This window comes from Miniopterus natalensis, chromosome 11, assembly GCF_054644295.1.
Source record: "Miniopterus natalensis isolate mMinNat1 chromosome 11, mMinNat1.hap1, whole genome shotgun sequence".
Taxonomy (NCBI): Eukaryota; Metazoa; Chordata; class Mammalia; order Chiroptera; family Miniopteridae; genus Miniopterus; species Miniopterus natalensis.
Genome location: NC_142091.1, coordinates 76,420,013 through 76,433,663, shown reverse-complemented (window position 1 = coordinate 76,433,663; position 13,651 = coordinate 76,420,013). Strand labels below are relative to the sequence as shown.

The 13,651-nt window shown below is 57.2% G+C and overlaps 1 protein-coding gene across 1 annotated transcript; it reads right to left on the bottom strand.

Annotated features, from left to right (window-relative positions):
- Window positions 1–1,238: 1,238 nt before the first annotated feature.
- Window positions 1,239–13,438, bottom strand: LOC107540363 (tumor necrosis factor receptor superfamily member 25-like). Its single transcript, XM_087822308.1, has 11 exons — window positions 13,400–13,438; window positions 9,054–9,135; window positions 7,787–7,912; window positions 7,385–7,499; window positions 5,723–5,787; window positions 4,399–4,527; window positions 4,002–4,040; window positions 3,277–3,299; window positions 2,228–2,506; window positions 2,039–2,081; window positions 1,239–1,880 (listed from the first exon to the last, which is right to left on the bottom strand). Exons 1-11 carry the CDS (start codon window positions 13,436–13,438, stop codon window positions 1,576–1,578), a joined length of 1,245 nt encoding a protein of 414 aa, XP_087678434.1. The 3' UTR covers window positions 1,239–1,575.
- Between the last annotated feature and the right edge of the window lie 213 nt (window positions 13,439–13,651).

The window sequence follows — 13,651 nt, the reverse complement described above, 5'->3', positions numbered from 1 at the left end:
CATAAACTCTAAGGGACCCCAGGAGGCTCGCAACCAGGGGGCGCTGGGCAGCGGCAGCTCATCTCAGGCAAACCCCCCTGAACCTGTTCCCAAGGCCCCTTTTCTCTGACTTCTCAACGAGCCAAAGCAGCCCAGCCTCGGCTCCTTTCCCCACCTAGACCTTGTCCTGTAATCCTAGGCCCTTCCTTGTTTCACTGTCACCAGATTTTTTTTAAATATATCTTTATTGGTTTCAGAGAGAAAAAGGGAGAGGGGGAGAGAGATAGAAACATCAATGAGAGTCACTGATCAGCTGCCTCCTACACGTCCCCCACTGGGGATTGAGCCTACAGCCGGGGCATGTGCCCTGACCGGGAATCAAACCACAATCTCCTGGATTACAGGTCGATGCTCAACTGCTGAACCACACCAGCCGTGCTATGTCCCCAGCTTTAATAGGCATCCCCTAAAATTCACCTGGACTGTTAAGAACCTACACATTACCAGCCAGCTCTAGGCAGACGCACTGAGGGCCAGGTCCCCTTTCTGGTAACAATCTCACACATGGGTGTTTATGTTAGCATTGACCCATATGGTGGGGGGATAATCCCCAGCTGGGTGGTCAGAGAGGACCTCCCTGGGGGGGGGAATGGGCTGGCCTGGACAGATGACTAGTTCCAAGGTGGCTTAGAGGACAGGATTGGGGATGGATGGGCGGGAGGGGTGCTTGCATTCCAGGCAGAGGCAGAGGGAATTGTCCTGCAAATGATGCAAGCAGACGGCAGGCTGCCAAGAAATTCTGCATGACCACAGGACACATCCAGTACCCCTGCAAGAGATGGGTGGAGCTGGGACAGATACTTCTTGTAAGCAAAGTTAAGAATGGCAGAGACCCATCCAAGGGTTATAATAAGAATGGCAGAGACCCATTCAAGGGGCGTGACCAGATTTGTGCTTGGACAGTGACATCATTGTAACATCTAAGTGAGGGCAGAATGGACTCTGGAAAGCCCCAAGGGAAGCAAGACTAGATAGGAAGCCATGCCAATGTCAACAGGGGAGCACACTGTGGCATGGCCTAGTGGGGCAAGCGCAGAGGCCGGGGCCCCAACACACCTCCCCTGGCAGAGAAGGCCTCCTGCTTGCACCGACCTCCCCATTGGAGCTTTACATGGGATCGCCTTAGACAAGTGTTCTGGGGTGACCCGTGACAGACGACCACCAGAGTTTGTGTTTGAATTTTTGGAGCCTTTAGCCCCGACCCTCAGTTCTTCCCTCATTTATACTCAGTAACTACAAAGGCACTGCGGTAAAGGGGTTTCCAAGAATTTGTTAGGTTGTCAGCTTTTGTTACAGGAAACCAGGGGGGACCTTTTGCAACATAAAAGGGACGATTTAAACACAATGTTTTACAGTGAGTAATGGGGTTCTGCTTGGAAGTGTGACTGTTCATTCGTATATTCTCCTGGCCATGGTGGCCCGAACACAAGGAAGATCTGAGATTCAGGAAGGCTCAATGGGATTGGACCTGCGAAGGAGGCTGGGCCCTCTCCGCTCATAACACTGCTTCATGGCACAACACGGCGCCAGAAATCTTTAGTTTGGGGCCTCTACATGATTACCTAAGATATTTTCAGCAACCAATACGTTTATGATATTTTGCAAACACTCCCCCGGCTCCATCGCGTGGAAGGCTGCCATGAGCGTGAACAGGGACGCGTCCCTGCCCGCCGTGTCCCTCCAGCGCAGGAGCATCTCCCGACGCTGCTCCATCAAACGGCCCGGGGTTTCCTGCTCACACATCTCAATGTCGTTTTCTTCAAGTCCGATCAGACTCATGAACATCTTCCACTTACTTTCTGGAACCTTGTGGCAGAACTCATCACACAGCCTATTGGTGGCTGGAAAAGAGAAAGTCAAGAAGGAAGACTTGGCCTGCGTTTCTGGAAGGCACGCGTAGCGTCCTAAGTCCACAGAAAACTTCCCTAAGCTTCGTGGAGGTAGACGACCCCCTCTTCCCAGAAATAAAGACATTAGACCGAGAATTTGGATGACTTACCATCACAGGACGTGTCCTTCAAAAAATACTTTTGTTTATAATCCTGGGGAGAGAAGAGAATACAATTGTTCCGGGGGAGACACCTGTGCGGCTTCTTGTGCGAGCACATGTTCGCACTTAGCCCAGCCCTGCACACAAGTGCTCTCAATAAGCGCAGCGTCAGCATTATTCAGCCAGGTGTCCCCTTACCTGCTCCAGACATCTGAGGGAGGATGGCGCCTTGGTCAGGCTCTGGGGCCCGTGGACATTGAGGGCAGAGGCCTGTAGCACCTGCTCTGGGGCTGCCTGGCTCCCTTCGGCCACCACCGCCTCCAGCTCAATTCCTTCCTCAGGCTCCTCAGAGGGTCCTGGGCGGGTCCCGGCCCTGGGTGCTAAGGCTGAGCCGTTCTCCAACAGCGGTCTTGTCTCCATGCCAGGGGCTGGGGAGTCTCTCTCAGGGTCCTCACTGGGCTGGATGCTTCCATTTGGCTAAAGGACAAACTCATTTCTTTTAGTGACAGGAGCCTGCAGCATAGCCCTTCCCAAGAAACTTTGCCAAGTTGTCTGATAGGTCAGCTGGGGCTGCGCAGTTTTAAAGAAAAATGCTCCATGGGGTCAGCGTCCGGCTCTGCCAACAACTCCTTGGGGGACCCCAAGACAGGGGTTGAATGGTGACCCCAGAAAGATAGGTCCACATCCTGACCCCTGGGGCCTGTGAATGGGACCTTATTTGGAAACGGGGTCTTTGCAGGTGAGGCCACACTGGATGAGAGTGGGCCCTAAATCCAGTGACCTCTGAGTGCAGAGACAGAGGGACACACGGGGAGGAGGCCAGGTGAGGACAGAGGCAGAGACTGGGGCGATGCGCCCACAAGCCAAGGAACAGCAGGGACGGCTGGCAGCCACCAGGAGAGGTGAGCAGAGGGGCAGCAGGATCCACCCCGAGGGCCTCAGACTCCTGGCCCCCAGGTCTGGGAGACAACGAGTTCCTACTTCCTAGGCCCCACGTTTGGGATCTTGTGCTACGGCAGCACCCGGAAACCCATGGCCCGCTGCCCCTCAGTTTCCACTCGGTGGCCCAGACCAGTAGAGTTTAAGTTTCTTTCCAGCACAGACATTGTGGGCTCTGGTAAAGGGACGCAGACACCGCCCGAAAAGCCGAGCTGTGTACGCAGGTAGGGGCCTGGGCTGCCTCGCACCCACCCCGGGGTGTTTCCACTGCCCTCGAGGCCTGAAGCTACCACCGGGAACATACTCACCGGGCTGCCCGGCTCGCTCGATCCTGCGGAAAGTGAAAATGAAGAAAAGCAAATGAAAACGCAGTCATGAGCCGCATGCCAACGTCTCGTTCAATGAGGGGCCACGTATACGACTGTGGTCCCATCAGGTTATCATGGAGCTGAAAACTCCTCCCGCCCAGTGACACCATCCTGTCACAGGGCAACAATGTATCACACGCCTAGTTGTGGCAATGCTGGTGGAAACAAACCCACAGGCCCGCAAGGCCAGCGGTACAGAAACGCAGCAGCTGCAAGGATGTAGAGGAGGGGACACTGGGTAACGCTGAGCTTTATGTATCCACTACCGAATACTTTGTGTCGCTGTGTTTGCTGTGCTCCTTCTACGGAGGGGACAGTGTCACAGGCGGCAGCCTCACACACCGTGGCCTGCTCACCACGTCTGTCGACCGCACCGTTTCCCCTTGTGCGCGATTCAGCCCCGTGTTGTTTTGTGCGGTCACATGCTGTGCGGGTTTGCGGCCCGGGAGCAACAGGCTATGCCACGCACGCCGGGCGTGTAGCTGGCCGCACCCTCCGGGCGTACGGACGCTCTGTGACGTTCCCACAACCACAAAATCACCCGGGGACGCATTTCTCAGGGCGTGTGCCTGTCGTGACGTGGCACGTGACTATAGCGGACGCTCACTGCACAGGGACTTCTGAGAGACAAGGACTTGGACTCACAACAAAGAAAGTGTACTTACGTTTCAAGTAACTGACCACCCGCTGGAAAATCTGCGCACCTGCGAACACAGGAGAGGTGAGCATCCTTGGTGCCCTCACCTCCCCAGGACCCCAGCCCTGGCTGGAGCAGCGCCAGTCTCTCCCTGCTTCCCGGCCGAGGGCACCGCAGACGCCCCGTCCCCAGCCAGCTGGGTCTGAAGCCCAGCGCCTAGTCAGGGCAGGGGGCCCGCAGCACACAGCTCCCTGCCCAGAGCACCAGCTCGGGCACCGAGGGCCCCTGAGTCAGGAAGTAAGCCCAGCTCTATTTTAAATGAAAAACGCCCTATCAAGAAACTCCTGGTGCCAGGTCCTTGTTTCAGAGCCCCGGGTGCGGCTGCTGACCTACTGTGCTCCAGGACAGCTCTACCTCTACTTTACCTTGGTTCCTATAGCGGATGATGCCCACGATGATGGCGATGATGGCGATGATGGCAATAACGCCGATGCTGATGCCAATGATACTGGGCAAAGACAAACACCCGCTGGCCTGGTTAGTGGCTGGGTTCCCTGGGAGGGCAAACAGAGAGCGCCATAGCAGGGTGAGCACGTCCCCTCCACCGAAGGACATGCTGCAGAAGGCAAATGCCTGCTTCAGGCAGGACAACAGCTGCCTGTCTCCAGGCCCCAAATGCTCTCCAGGTGGGAGGCAGGACAGGCTCATCCTTCGGGGCTCAGAGACGAGGACCCCAGCTCAGGGGCCATAGGAGGTCCATCTTCCTATTAGAGTGGCAAAGGTCCTGTGCCCCAGGATGCGTCAGCCACCCCATGAGGGTGGGAGAGACAACACAGTGACTCTCCCACTTACGTCACTGCTCCTCTAACAGCTTTTCTTTAGTCTCACACTAGGTCCTAACTGAGATCTTCGCGGGAGGAGCAAAGATGTCTCACGTGGAGAAGACCACCGGGCACACAGGAAAATGGTGACAGACCAGCCACGTTAATATGAAGAACCTTGGTCCACCAGGACACCCCATAAACTGAGTTAAAGGGCACCCTGCCTATGGGAGGAGACATTCTAGAACAAAGGGCCTGTATGCTGAGTTTATGCATAATTACCAACGTTTGAAATGATCAAAACCAACAAAGAACCCAGATATAAATGGAACGCCTGATATAAAATCGGGCAGGATTCTTGTGCAGGTATAACGCAAGAGTTCCAGAGGCCTTGGGTTTCACCTCTGCCCCTGGCAAGGGCCCAGTTCAAGTCCTCATGTCACATGTGACTGCCCGTGAGGGCAGGGACCCGGCAGGGCACTGGGGACTACCTGACAGAGGGCAGAGGAAATGGGACGAGTGTGCGTGAAAGGGGAGAACCCCGCCGGCCTCCTGGAACCAGCGCCTCTCCTGACTGCGACCCATGGAATGTGAGGAAGGACGGTACCAGTGAGTGACCAGGTCAGCCGAGGAGGCTGAGCCTGACCCCCACAGAGCCCTAACCCAGAGAGCAAGGATGGGGGAGCCACAGCAAGTCCCCAAGAATTTTGTTTACTCAAGACAGGGCACTTTGAATGCGGCCCCGTTTAGCTTTGTAAATAAAGTTTTATTGGCAACAGCCAAGTACACACATCTACTTGTGGCCTCCGACCCCTTTTCTACAGGGGCAGGGCTGAGCACTGACAGCACACGGCCCACGGAGCCTGGACCGTGCACCCTATGGACAGGTGGGCCGCCCCAGACTGAAGAGGCGGGAGAGGCTGCTTACCTGGCTCTGGGGCACACACGGTATCTTTTGTGGCACTGCATTTCTGAAGGGTGGCGCCGGGACAACTGAGAGGAAGAATGAAGAAACACCGAGCATTACTTGCTGCCCGCCAGGCCAGCCCAGGTCCCGGGAAGGCCCCGCAGCTCTGGGCGGTCCACACCCGGCATTTCCCAGACCATCGGGCTCAAACGTTCAGCGAGAGCAAAGCTTGGGAATTCTGTGATATCGGGGAAAAGCCTCCCTCTCTGTTCCTGGGAAAAGCTGTGTGTGGCTCTGAGGACTGGACCTGCTTGAGCCCAATCTCCACCCAGAGGGAAGTCAGCCCAGAAACGAAGCCCATGAAGATGGGGGCAGGCAAGCGAGTCAAGAGAAGCAGAGCCCTGAGCAAACCAGACCTGCAGGCAGCCCTGACTGTGGACTTGTCAGACACAAGAGCTGACAGCTCAGCATGGTCTGAGTTGTACTGAAGGGCCTACCAGGCGTCTCACAAAAGTGAGCTGCTTTGCAAGGGGCTTTACCCCAGGAATGTCTCCCCAGAAGTTCCCCCAAACCCATGCCCACCCAGAACCTCAGAATGAATCCTCACTGCAAGTAGGGTCTTTGTGATGTAATGTTGTTAAGGTGAGGTCATACCGGAGGCCGGCAGGCCCTGATCAATGGCCACCGTCCTCATGTGAGGGAAATCTGTACGTAGAGAGGAGACGGCCAAGAGACACAGACCAAGGAGATGATATGAAGGCAGAAGCAGAGGTCACAGCAATGCATCTGCAAGCCTAGGAGCGCCAGCCACCACCCAAAGCAGCAGAGGCGGGCAGGATTCTCCCCAGAGCCTTCGCAGGGAGCGTGGCCCTGCCGACACCTCGATTTCAGACTTCCAGTCTGCAGAACGGGGAGAGTACATTCCTGTTGTTAATCATCACCAAGGACAGGCTTAGAGAGAGAGAAAGAGAGAGAGAGAGATGAAGAGAAACATCGATTGGTTGCCTCCCGTATGTACCCCAACCAGTGATCAACTTACACCTGGGCATGTGCCCTGACCAGGAATCGAACTGGGGACCTTTCGGTGCATAGGACGCTGCTCAATCAACTGAGCCACTCCAGTCCCGCTGTTCGTAAAGTAGCCAGTCTTGGCTATTTCTTACAGCAGAGCCCAGGTCACTCCTGTGGTGACAGTGCTCATTCAGCTGTGCCTCCAGGGCACGGTGCCTACTGCTGTTCTTCCTGCCCAGAGCTCCCTTCCTCCGGAACTATCTATGGCTCCTGCCTGCCCTCCCTCCTCGGGCTTCTGCTATCTCTATTAGCCGGCCGCCCTCTAGCCACCATGGGCCCGTCACTGTTCATGCGCTTTGCCTGCCTGTCTCTGACACCAGTGGGGCTTCGGGCACAGCTCTACCTGCGCTGCAGCGGCTTAGCAATGGGCAGAGTGAGTGGATCCGTGACTCAGTGGGTGAACTGAGCATTGGCTCAAGCGCAGCCACAGGTGGAAATAGCCAGGCTATTTCTTTGACTTAATCTCCAGGGTGCCTCTATGTGGCAGGTGCCACTATGTCACAGATGGGACATATAAGGAGGCAACTACATAAGTGACTCAAAGCAGACAAGTGGTAGGTGGGGAGCGGGGGCCCAGGCCCAGGCAGCTCATGGCTGCCCCGAGGCTCTCACCTGGTACAGCGATTGCAGTTCTCCACGCAGTCCTCAGAGTCGCAGTAATAGATCTCGGACTTACACTGGCACTGCCGGTCGCTGACACGGGTGTAGTTAACCACCATCTCCTGATCTGCTGGAGGGAAGGCTAGGGGTCAGTCACCAGGGCTGGGACTCTGGACACCGGCCCAGTCCAGCGGCTTAGTCGCAGGCATCGCACCTGCAGTCCCCCTCCCTGCGAACACCTCTATTCTAGTCTGGTAAACACGCGCCCTGAGATCGCTGTTCTGGCAGCCCGGCAACCCTGTTCATCTCTAACACTTGCCTTTGGGTGACTCCTCCGGGCCAGGTCGAAGAGGCTGGGGGGGGGGGGTGCGGTAGAAACCAAAGAACCTCCTCGCCTGACTGCAGCCCACTTACCACCCCGGCATTCGGTAACCGGTCGGCATGCGGTCTCCCTGTTGGGGTGGTTCATGAAGGTGTCAGACGGGCAGCGATCGCACTGTGTGGCATGGTTCACGTCGCAGTGTGCACTGACGTACGAGCCTGTGGGAGGGGTGGGACAGAGGTGAGGTGGGGGCCCAGGGCTCAGACCCAGTCTGGTTCCTGAAGCCTCTGCTCGAGGAGGTCGCGTGCACCTGGCATCCAGGCCCCCTCACAGTACCAACCCTCACCTCCTGACTCCTTGGAACATTCTGGACTGAAACCCAGCTACGTATGTCCCAGGAACTGGGGACCTGGCTTACCTCTCAGCTTTTACTGACATCCCACTCCCACTCCCACGGGAGCTACCTGGCCTGGCGCCTGCCCCTGGGGCTGGAGCAACATGCACTTTGCATGTAGAATGCTCGCAGGATTTCATGTCGGACCATGTGTCTCATTCATTCCTAACTGTGATGTGTGCACATAGATACGTGCATGCGTGGATGTGTGTATGTATGTATGGGTGTGAGTACAGGTAGGTACAGGTGTATCCAGGCGTGTGTGAGGTGTGTATGCAAGTATGAGTGCAGCTGTGTCCCTGAGCTGGGAGCCCCTTGAAGGTTCAGGCTCATGGCTAAAAGGAGGCATGTGTGGGGTGGGGGTGGGGGTTGGATGGAGATGGGTGCAGGTGTGTGGTTGGCCCCTTCAAAGAGGAGACCCCTAAAGTAAGCTCACTGATAAGGTGTGCACACCTGTCTGTGTGTAGATGGGGGTGCAGGTGTGGGGGCAGCGGGCCTGTGACCAGGTCCCACAGAAGGTCAGGTGTCTGGCAGTGCCTGGCCATGAGGGGATGTGGTAGGAGCGTGGGCAGAGCAGGCCCTTGGACCCGTGGCTCCCCGGCGGCTTTATGGGGCTCATTCAGAGCCTCTTCATTAGAGTGACTAAGCCTCCGTGGACTTGCTGGTCTTGAGGGCAGGAGCTTCCATCCTCGGGTGCCCATCATCACTGCCCTGACGGTAGGGTCAGCGGGAGCGTCCCACCTGGGCGCCAACCCCACTTCTGTCCTCCACGCCCCGCTGAATGTCCCTCGCCCACGTCAGAGTAGGAGGGTGCAGAGGCAGGGAGGGAGGCGAGCAATGGGTGGGAGGGTAACTGGGGAGAGGTCCACCCGGAAGGTGCTCCCCGCCCCGCCAGGGTGGCCTGCAGCTCTGAGCCCCCTCCCAGGTCAGGTCCGCGAAGGCTCGGGAGACGTCCTGACACTCACCAGCTGGACACATTTTACAGCAGAGGCTGCCCAGCACGTAATAGCCGGGGTCACACTGCTTCACAATGGCTACCTGAGGCACCTGCAATCAGAAAGTGAGATGGCTTCACCCAGAGAGGCCTCTGCACAGACACCTGCGGGCGGAGGTGGACGGCGACCCGCCCAGCGCTGCGCAGCTCGAGGGGTGGACTTCCCTGGGGGTGCACGCCGGGAACACTGCCTCACACGGCTGTGACCTTGGACTGGCTATATGGACCAGCTGTTACGGGGGGACGTCTTTAGTTCCCAGAGCATGTGGCTTAGCCAGTGTCTCTGGCGTGGTCAGCGCCTCTCCCTGCATGGTCCGATTCAGGACCGGCGCGGCGGGGACCCTTGGACCCGAGTCTCTGCTCTAGAAGCAGTTCATCGTCCCAGCAGCTGCTCCTGTACTTGTCCCCGCAATGCTTTCTAGCCCGAGTCCCCTGGTACCGCTGTGAGAATGGCACTCGCGCCGTCCTTAGGAGATGTGCCCACCTGCCACCTGCCTCCCCCTTTCCTTTCCCACCTGCATTACTCCCTCTGACCTGTGTCCCTCCTTTGAGACTTTTCTCTTAAAAGCAGCCCATGGCTAGATTTTGCCTCCAAATTCAGCCTGATAACTCACGAGCCTCCTTCCCCTGTAATTCGCCGATTTAGTACCTCCGTCCCCTCTGATCCCCTTTTCCCGGCCCTGTTCCCTGTCCCTGCAGACCCTCTCCCCCTCTTCACCGCAAATCCAAATAGATCCTAAAGATAGTTCTCACTGGTTCGTGTTGCACTTCTGGTTGCGGAAAATGAAGAAAAAAGTAACAGGGATGCTAGGAACCTGGGCAGGCGGCCTGGTCACCGCAGTGGGCGCAGGCCCCTGAGGTCTGAGAGAGCACAGGAGTGGCGCCCCGGCCTCCAGCCACCCAGGGACTCACCCCCAAGCCCAGGCCTCACCCCAGGCCCACCTGGCCACCCTGAAGTCTCCTTTCAAGCCTCAGCTCCACCCAGCGCCGCCCATTCCCCCAGCTCCTCTCCTGCTTAGAGAAGCTCCGTGCTCCACCTTCTCACCCTGCCCGAAGCCGAGCCTGGGACGGTTGCCACGTCTCCCAGCTACACGGCTTCTGGAACCCCGAGAATGTGACCTCCCTGGCCCAGCATGAAGGAAAATCAAGATAAATACTATGTAATGCAAATATTTTTTAAAAATCAAATTGGGCCCCGCCAGTGTGGCTCAGTGGGTGGGTGTGGACCCGGGCACCTAGGGGTCTCTTGTTCGATTCCCGGTCAGGGCACAGGCCCGGGTTGTGGGCTTGATTCCCGGTCAGGGCACAGGCCCGGGTTGTGGGCTTGATTCCCGGTCAGGGCACAGGCCCGGGCTGTGGGCTCGATTCCCGGTCAGGGCACAGGCCCGGGTTGTGGGCTTGATTCCTGCTCAGGGCACAGGCCGGGGCTGTGGGTTCGATCCCCAGTCAGCGCACAGGCTGGGGCTGTGGGCTCGATTCCCGGTCGGGGCACAGGCCGGGGCTGTGGGCTTGATTCCCAGTCAGGGCACAGGCCCGGGTTGTGGGCTTGATTCCTGCTCAGGGCACAGGCCGGGGCTGTGGGTTCGATCCCCAGTCAGGGCACAGGCCGGGGCTGTGGGTTCGATTCCCGGTCAGGGGCACAGGCCCAAGCTGTGGGCTCGATCCCCGGTCAGGGGCACAGGCCCGGGCTGTGGGCTCGATTCCCGGTCAGGGCACAGGCCCGGGTTGTGGGCTTGATTCCTGCTCAGGGCACAGGCCGGGGCTGTGGGTTCGATCCCCAGTCAGCGCACAGGCTGGGGCTGTGGGCTCGATTCCCGGTCGGGGCACAGGCCGGGGCTGTGGGCTTGATTCCCAGTCAGGGCACAGGCCCGGGTTGTGGGCTTAATTCCCGGTCAGGGCACAGGCCCGGGTTGTGGGCTTGATTCCTGCTCAGGGCACAGGCCGGGGCTGTGGGTTCGATCCCCAGTCAGCGCACAGGCTGGGGCTGTGGGTTCGATTCCCGGTCGGGGCACAGGCCGGGGCTGTGGGTTCGATTCCCGGTCGGGGCACAGGCCGGGGCTGTGGGCTCGATTCCCGGTCGGGGCACAGGCCGGGGCTGTGGGTTCGATTCCCGGTCAGGGGCACAGGCCCGAGCTGTGGGCTCGATCCCCGGTCAGGGGCACAGACCCGGGCTGTGGGCTCGATCCCCGGTCAGGGGCGTGCAGGGGGCAGCCTTTGGATGCTCCCCTCTCACACGTCTCTCTGTCTCCCTCTCTCTAAAAATCAGTAAAAAATGTATTTTAAAAAGAGAAAGAAAAGATCAGAGAGATGCAGATTAAAACCACAATGAGGTATCACTTCCCACCTGTCAGAATGGCTCCATCAACAAATCAACAAAAGACATGTGCTGGTGAGGATGTGGAGAAAGGGGAACCACAGTGCACTGCTGGTGGGAATGCAGACTGGGGCAACCACTATGGAAAGCAGGGTGGAGGTTCCTCAAAAGATTAAAAATGGAGCTGCCTTTTGACCCAGTGATTCCACTCCTAGAAATGTATCCTAAGAATCCTGAAACATTAATCAGGAAGAATATATGCACCCCGATGTTCATAGCAGCGCAGTTTACAGTAGCTAAGAGCTGGAAACAGCCCCAGTGCCCATCAGTAGATAAGTGGATAAAAATCTGTGGGACATTCATACCATGGATACTACGCAGCTGTAAAGAAGAAGAATCTCATACCCTTCGGAACAGTATGGATGGTCCTAGAGAATATTATGCTGAGTGAAATAAGCCAGGCAGAGAAAGACAAACATCACATGATCTCACTTATACGTGGAATCTAAAGAACTTAATAAACTGATGAACAGAATTGATTCAATGACATGGAAGCATAGATGAGACTGACGAATGTCAGAGGGATGGAGGAGGGCGGGGTGGTGGTGGAGGGGGATGGGACGAGGTGGGGTGGGTCATTGGGGAGAAAAAGGGACATCTGTAATATTTTAAACAAAAATAAAATTTAAAAAAATTAAAAAATTTAAAAAATTATCTTTATTATTGATAGTATTTGCAGATGTCCCCTCTTTTCCCCTCCACTGATCCCCTTCACCCCGCATCTGCTCCCCCAGGCCTTCTCCACACTATTGTTTGTGTCCATGAGTTCATACATGCATCTAAATTGTTTGGTTCGTCTCTCCCCACCCACTCCCCCACTAGGGGCGGGCATTTTTAGGAAATCATCCTGCCTTGCACACTTAGTACCACCGGTGTATTTATTAACCAGTTTATGAAACAGATTTTTCCTTTTAAAAATATACTTTACCTCATTCTTTATCTCCAGTTTCAGAAGTAACTGCTATTCTGAATTTTGTTTCCCATTCTTAACAACAAAGGAATTTCTCTTTAACGGGCGGTGCACCTTTTCAACTTTAGCAGATGATTGGAAATGAAGATACTTACCTTTACACAACGCCATAAAACACGGTATGTGTATCTCCATTACACCACATACCAAAAATCAATATTTTACTTAAAATTCTTTAAAAGTATGTAGAGATGACATGGTATGCGATTACTCTGAACACGGTGGAGATTTTGAGCCCCTTTTTACATGGTTATTGGGCATTCAAATTTGATTTTCAGATAAATGCCAATTTTTCTACTAAAAAAAAAAAAAAAAAGTGAAACAGAGTATCCATCCGTAGGAAGCGATTTCTGAGTGAAGGCTAGCTGGTAGAAAAATCGACCAGAATTATTTTTTTTAAACCTGCAGGAGCCTGCAGCGCGCGGCGCGGGCACCCGCCTGGGAGGCGCGGGCACCCGCCTGGGAGGCGCGGGCACCCGCCGGGGAGGCGCGGGCGCGTTTCCCGCGAAGGATGCTTCCCGGCTGCTCCACCTTCCTCTCGCTCCCAAAATAACAGAACAAATCTCTGCACCTCCGCGGGCCGCGCGGGTTTCCGGCCTTTGCGAATTCCGAGGCACTCCGTCCGCAGAGGCCCTACCCCACTCACGGGCCATGTCCTGCTTCCCGCCCCCCCCCCCCGTCTCCGGGATAGAGGGTCTCGGGGCCCCGCCGCGAACCGCTCTGGCAAAAATCCCGATCGTGCCCCAATGCCCAGCTGCCCTCCCAAACCGGGGGTGCCGCCTGGGCCGTCCGCCGGGGCCCCAGGCGCCCGGGAGCGCGAGGGGCGGCGGGACCGGCCCCGGGCTCAGCGCCCCGCGGCAGCGGGCGGAAAGCGCGGTGCCCGCCGGTGCCCAGGCCTCCCGGAGGGGCGCAGACCGAGCCGCCCCGCTCCCGGCCGCCGCCCCGCTGCCCCGAGTACGAAGGACTGACTCACCAGGACCGCCAGGTGCACGAGCGCCAGCAGCCGCCGCATCGCGCACGGATGAATGGCCGCGGGAGACCCGGGAATAAATTGGAGGGGGCGGGCCCGGGGCGGGGCCCGGGGCGGGGCCGGGGGCGGGGCCGGGGCGGGGCCGGCGTGGCTGGCGTGGTCTGCGTGGCCGGGGGGCGGAAGGAGGCCTGCGGCGCAAGGGGGGAGTCGCGTTGGGGCGCAGGCGCGCCGGGCCTCCGCGGAGGAACCAGACGT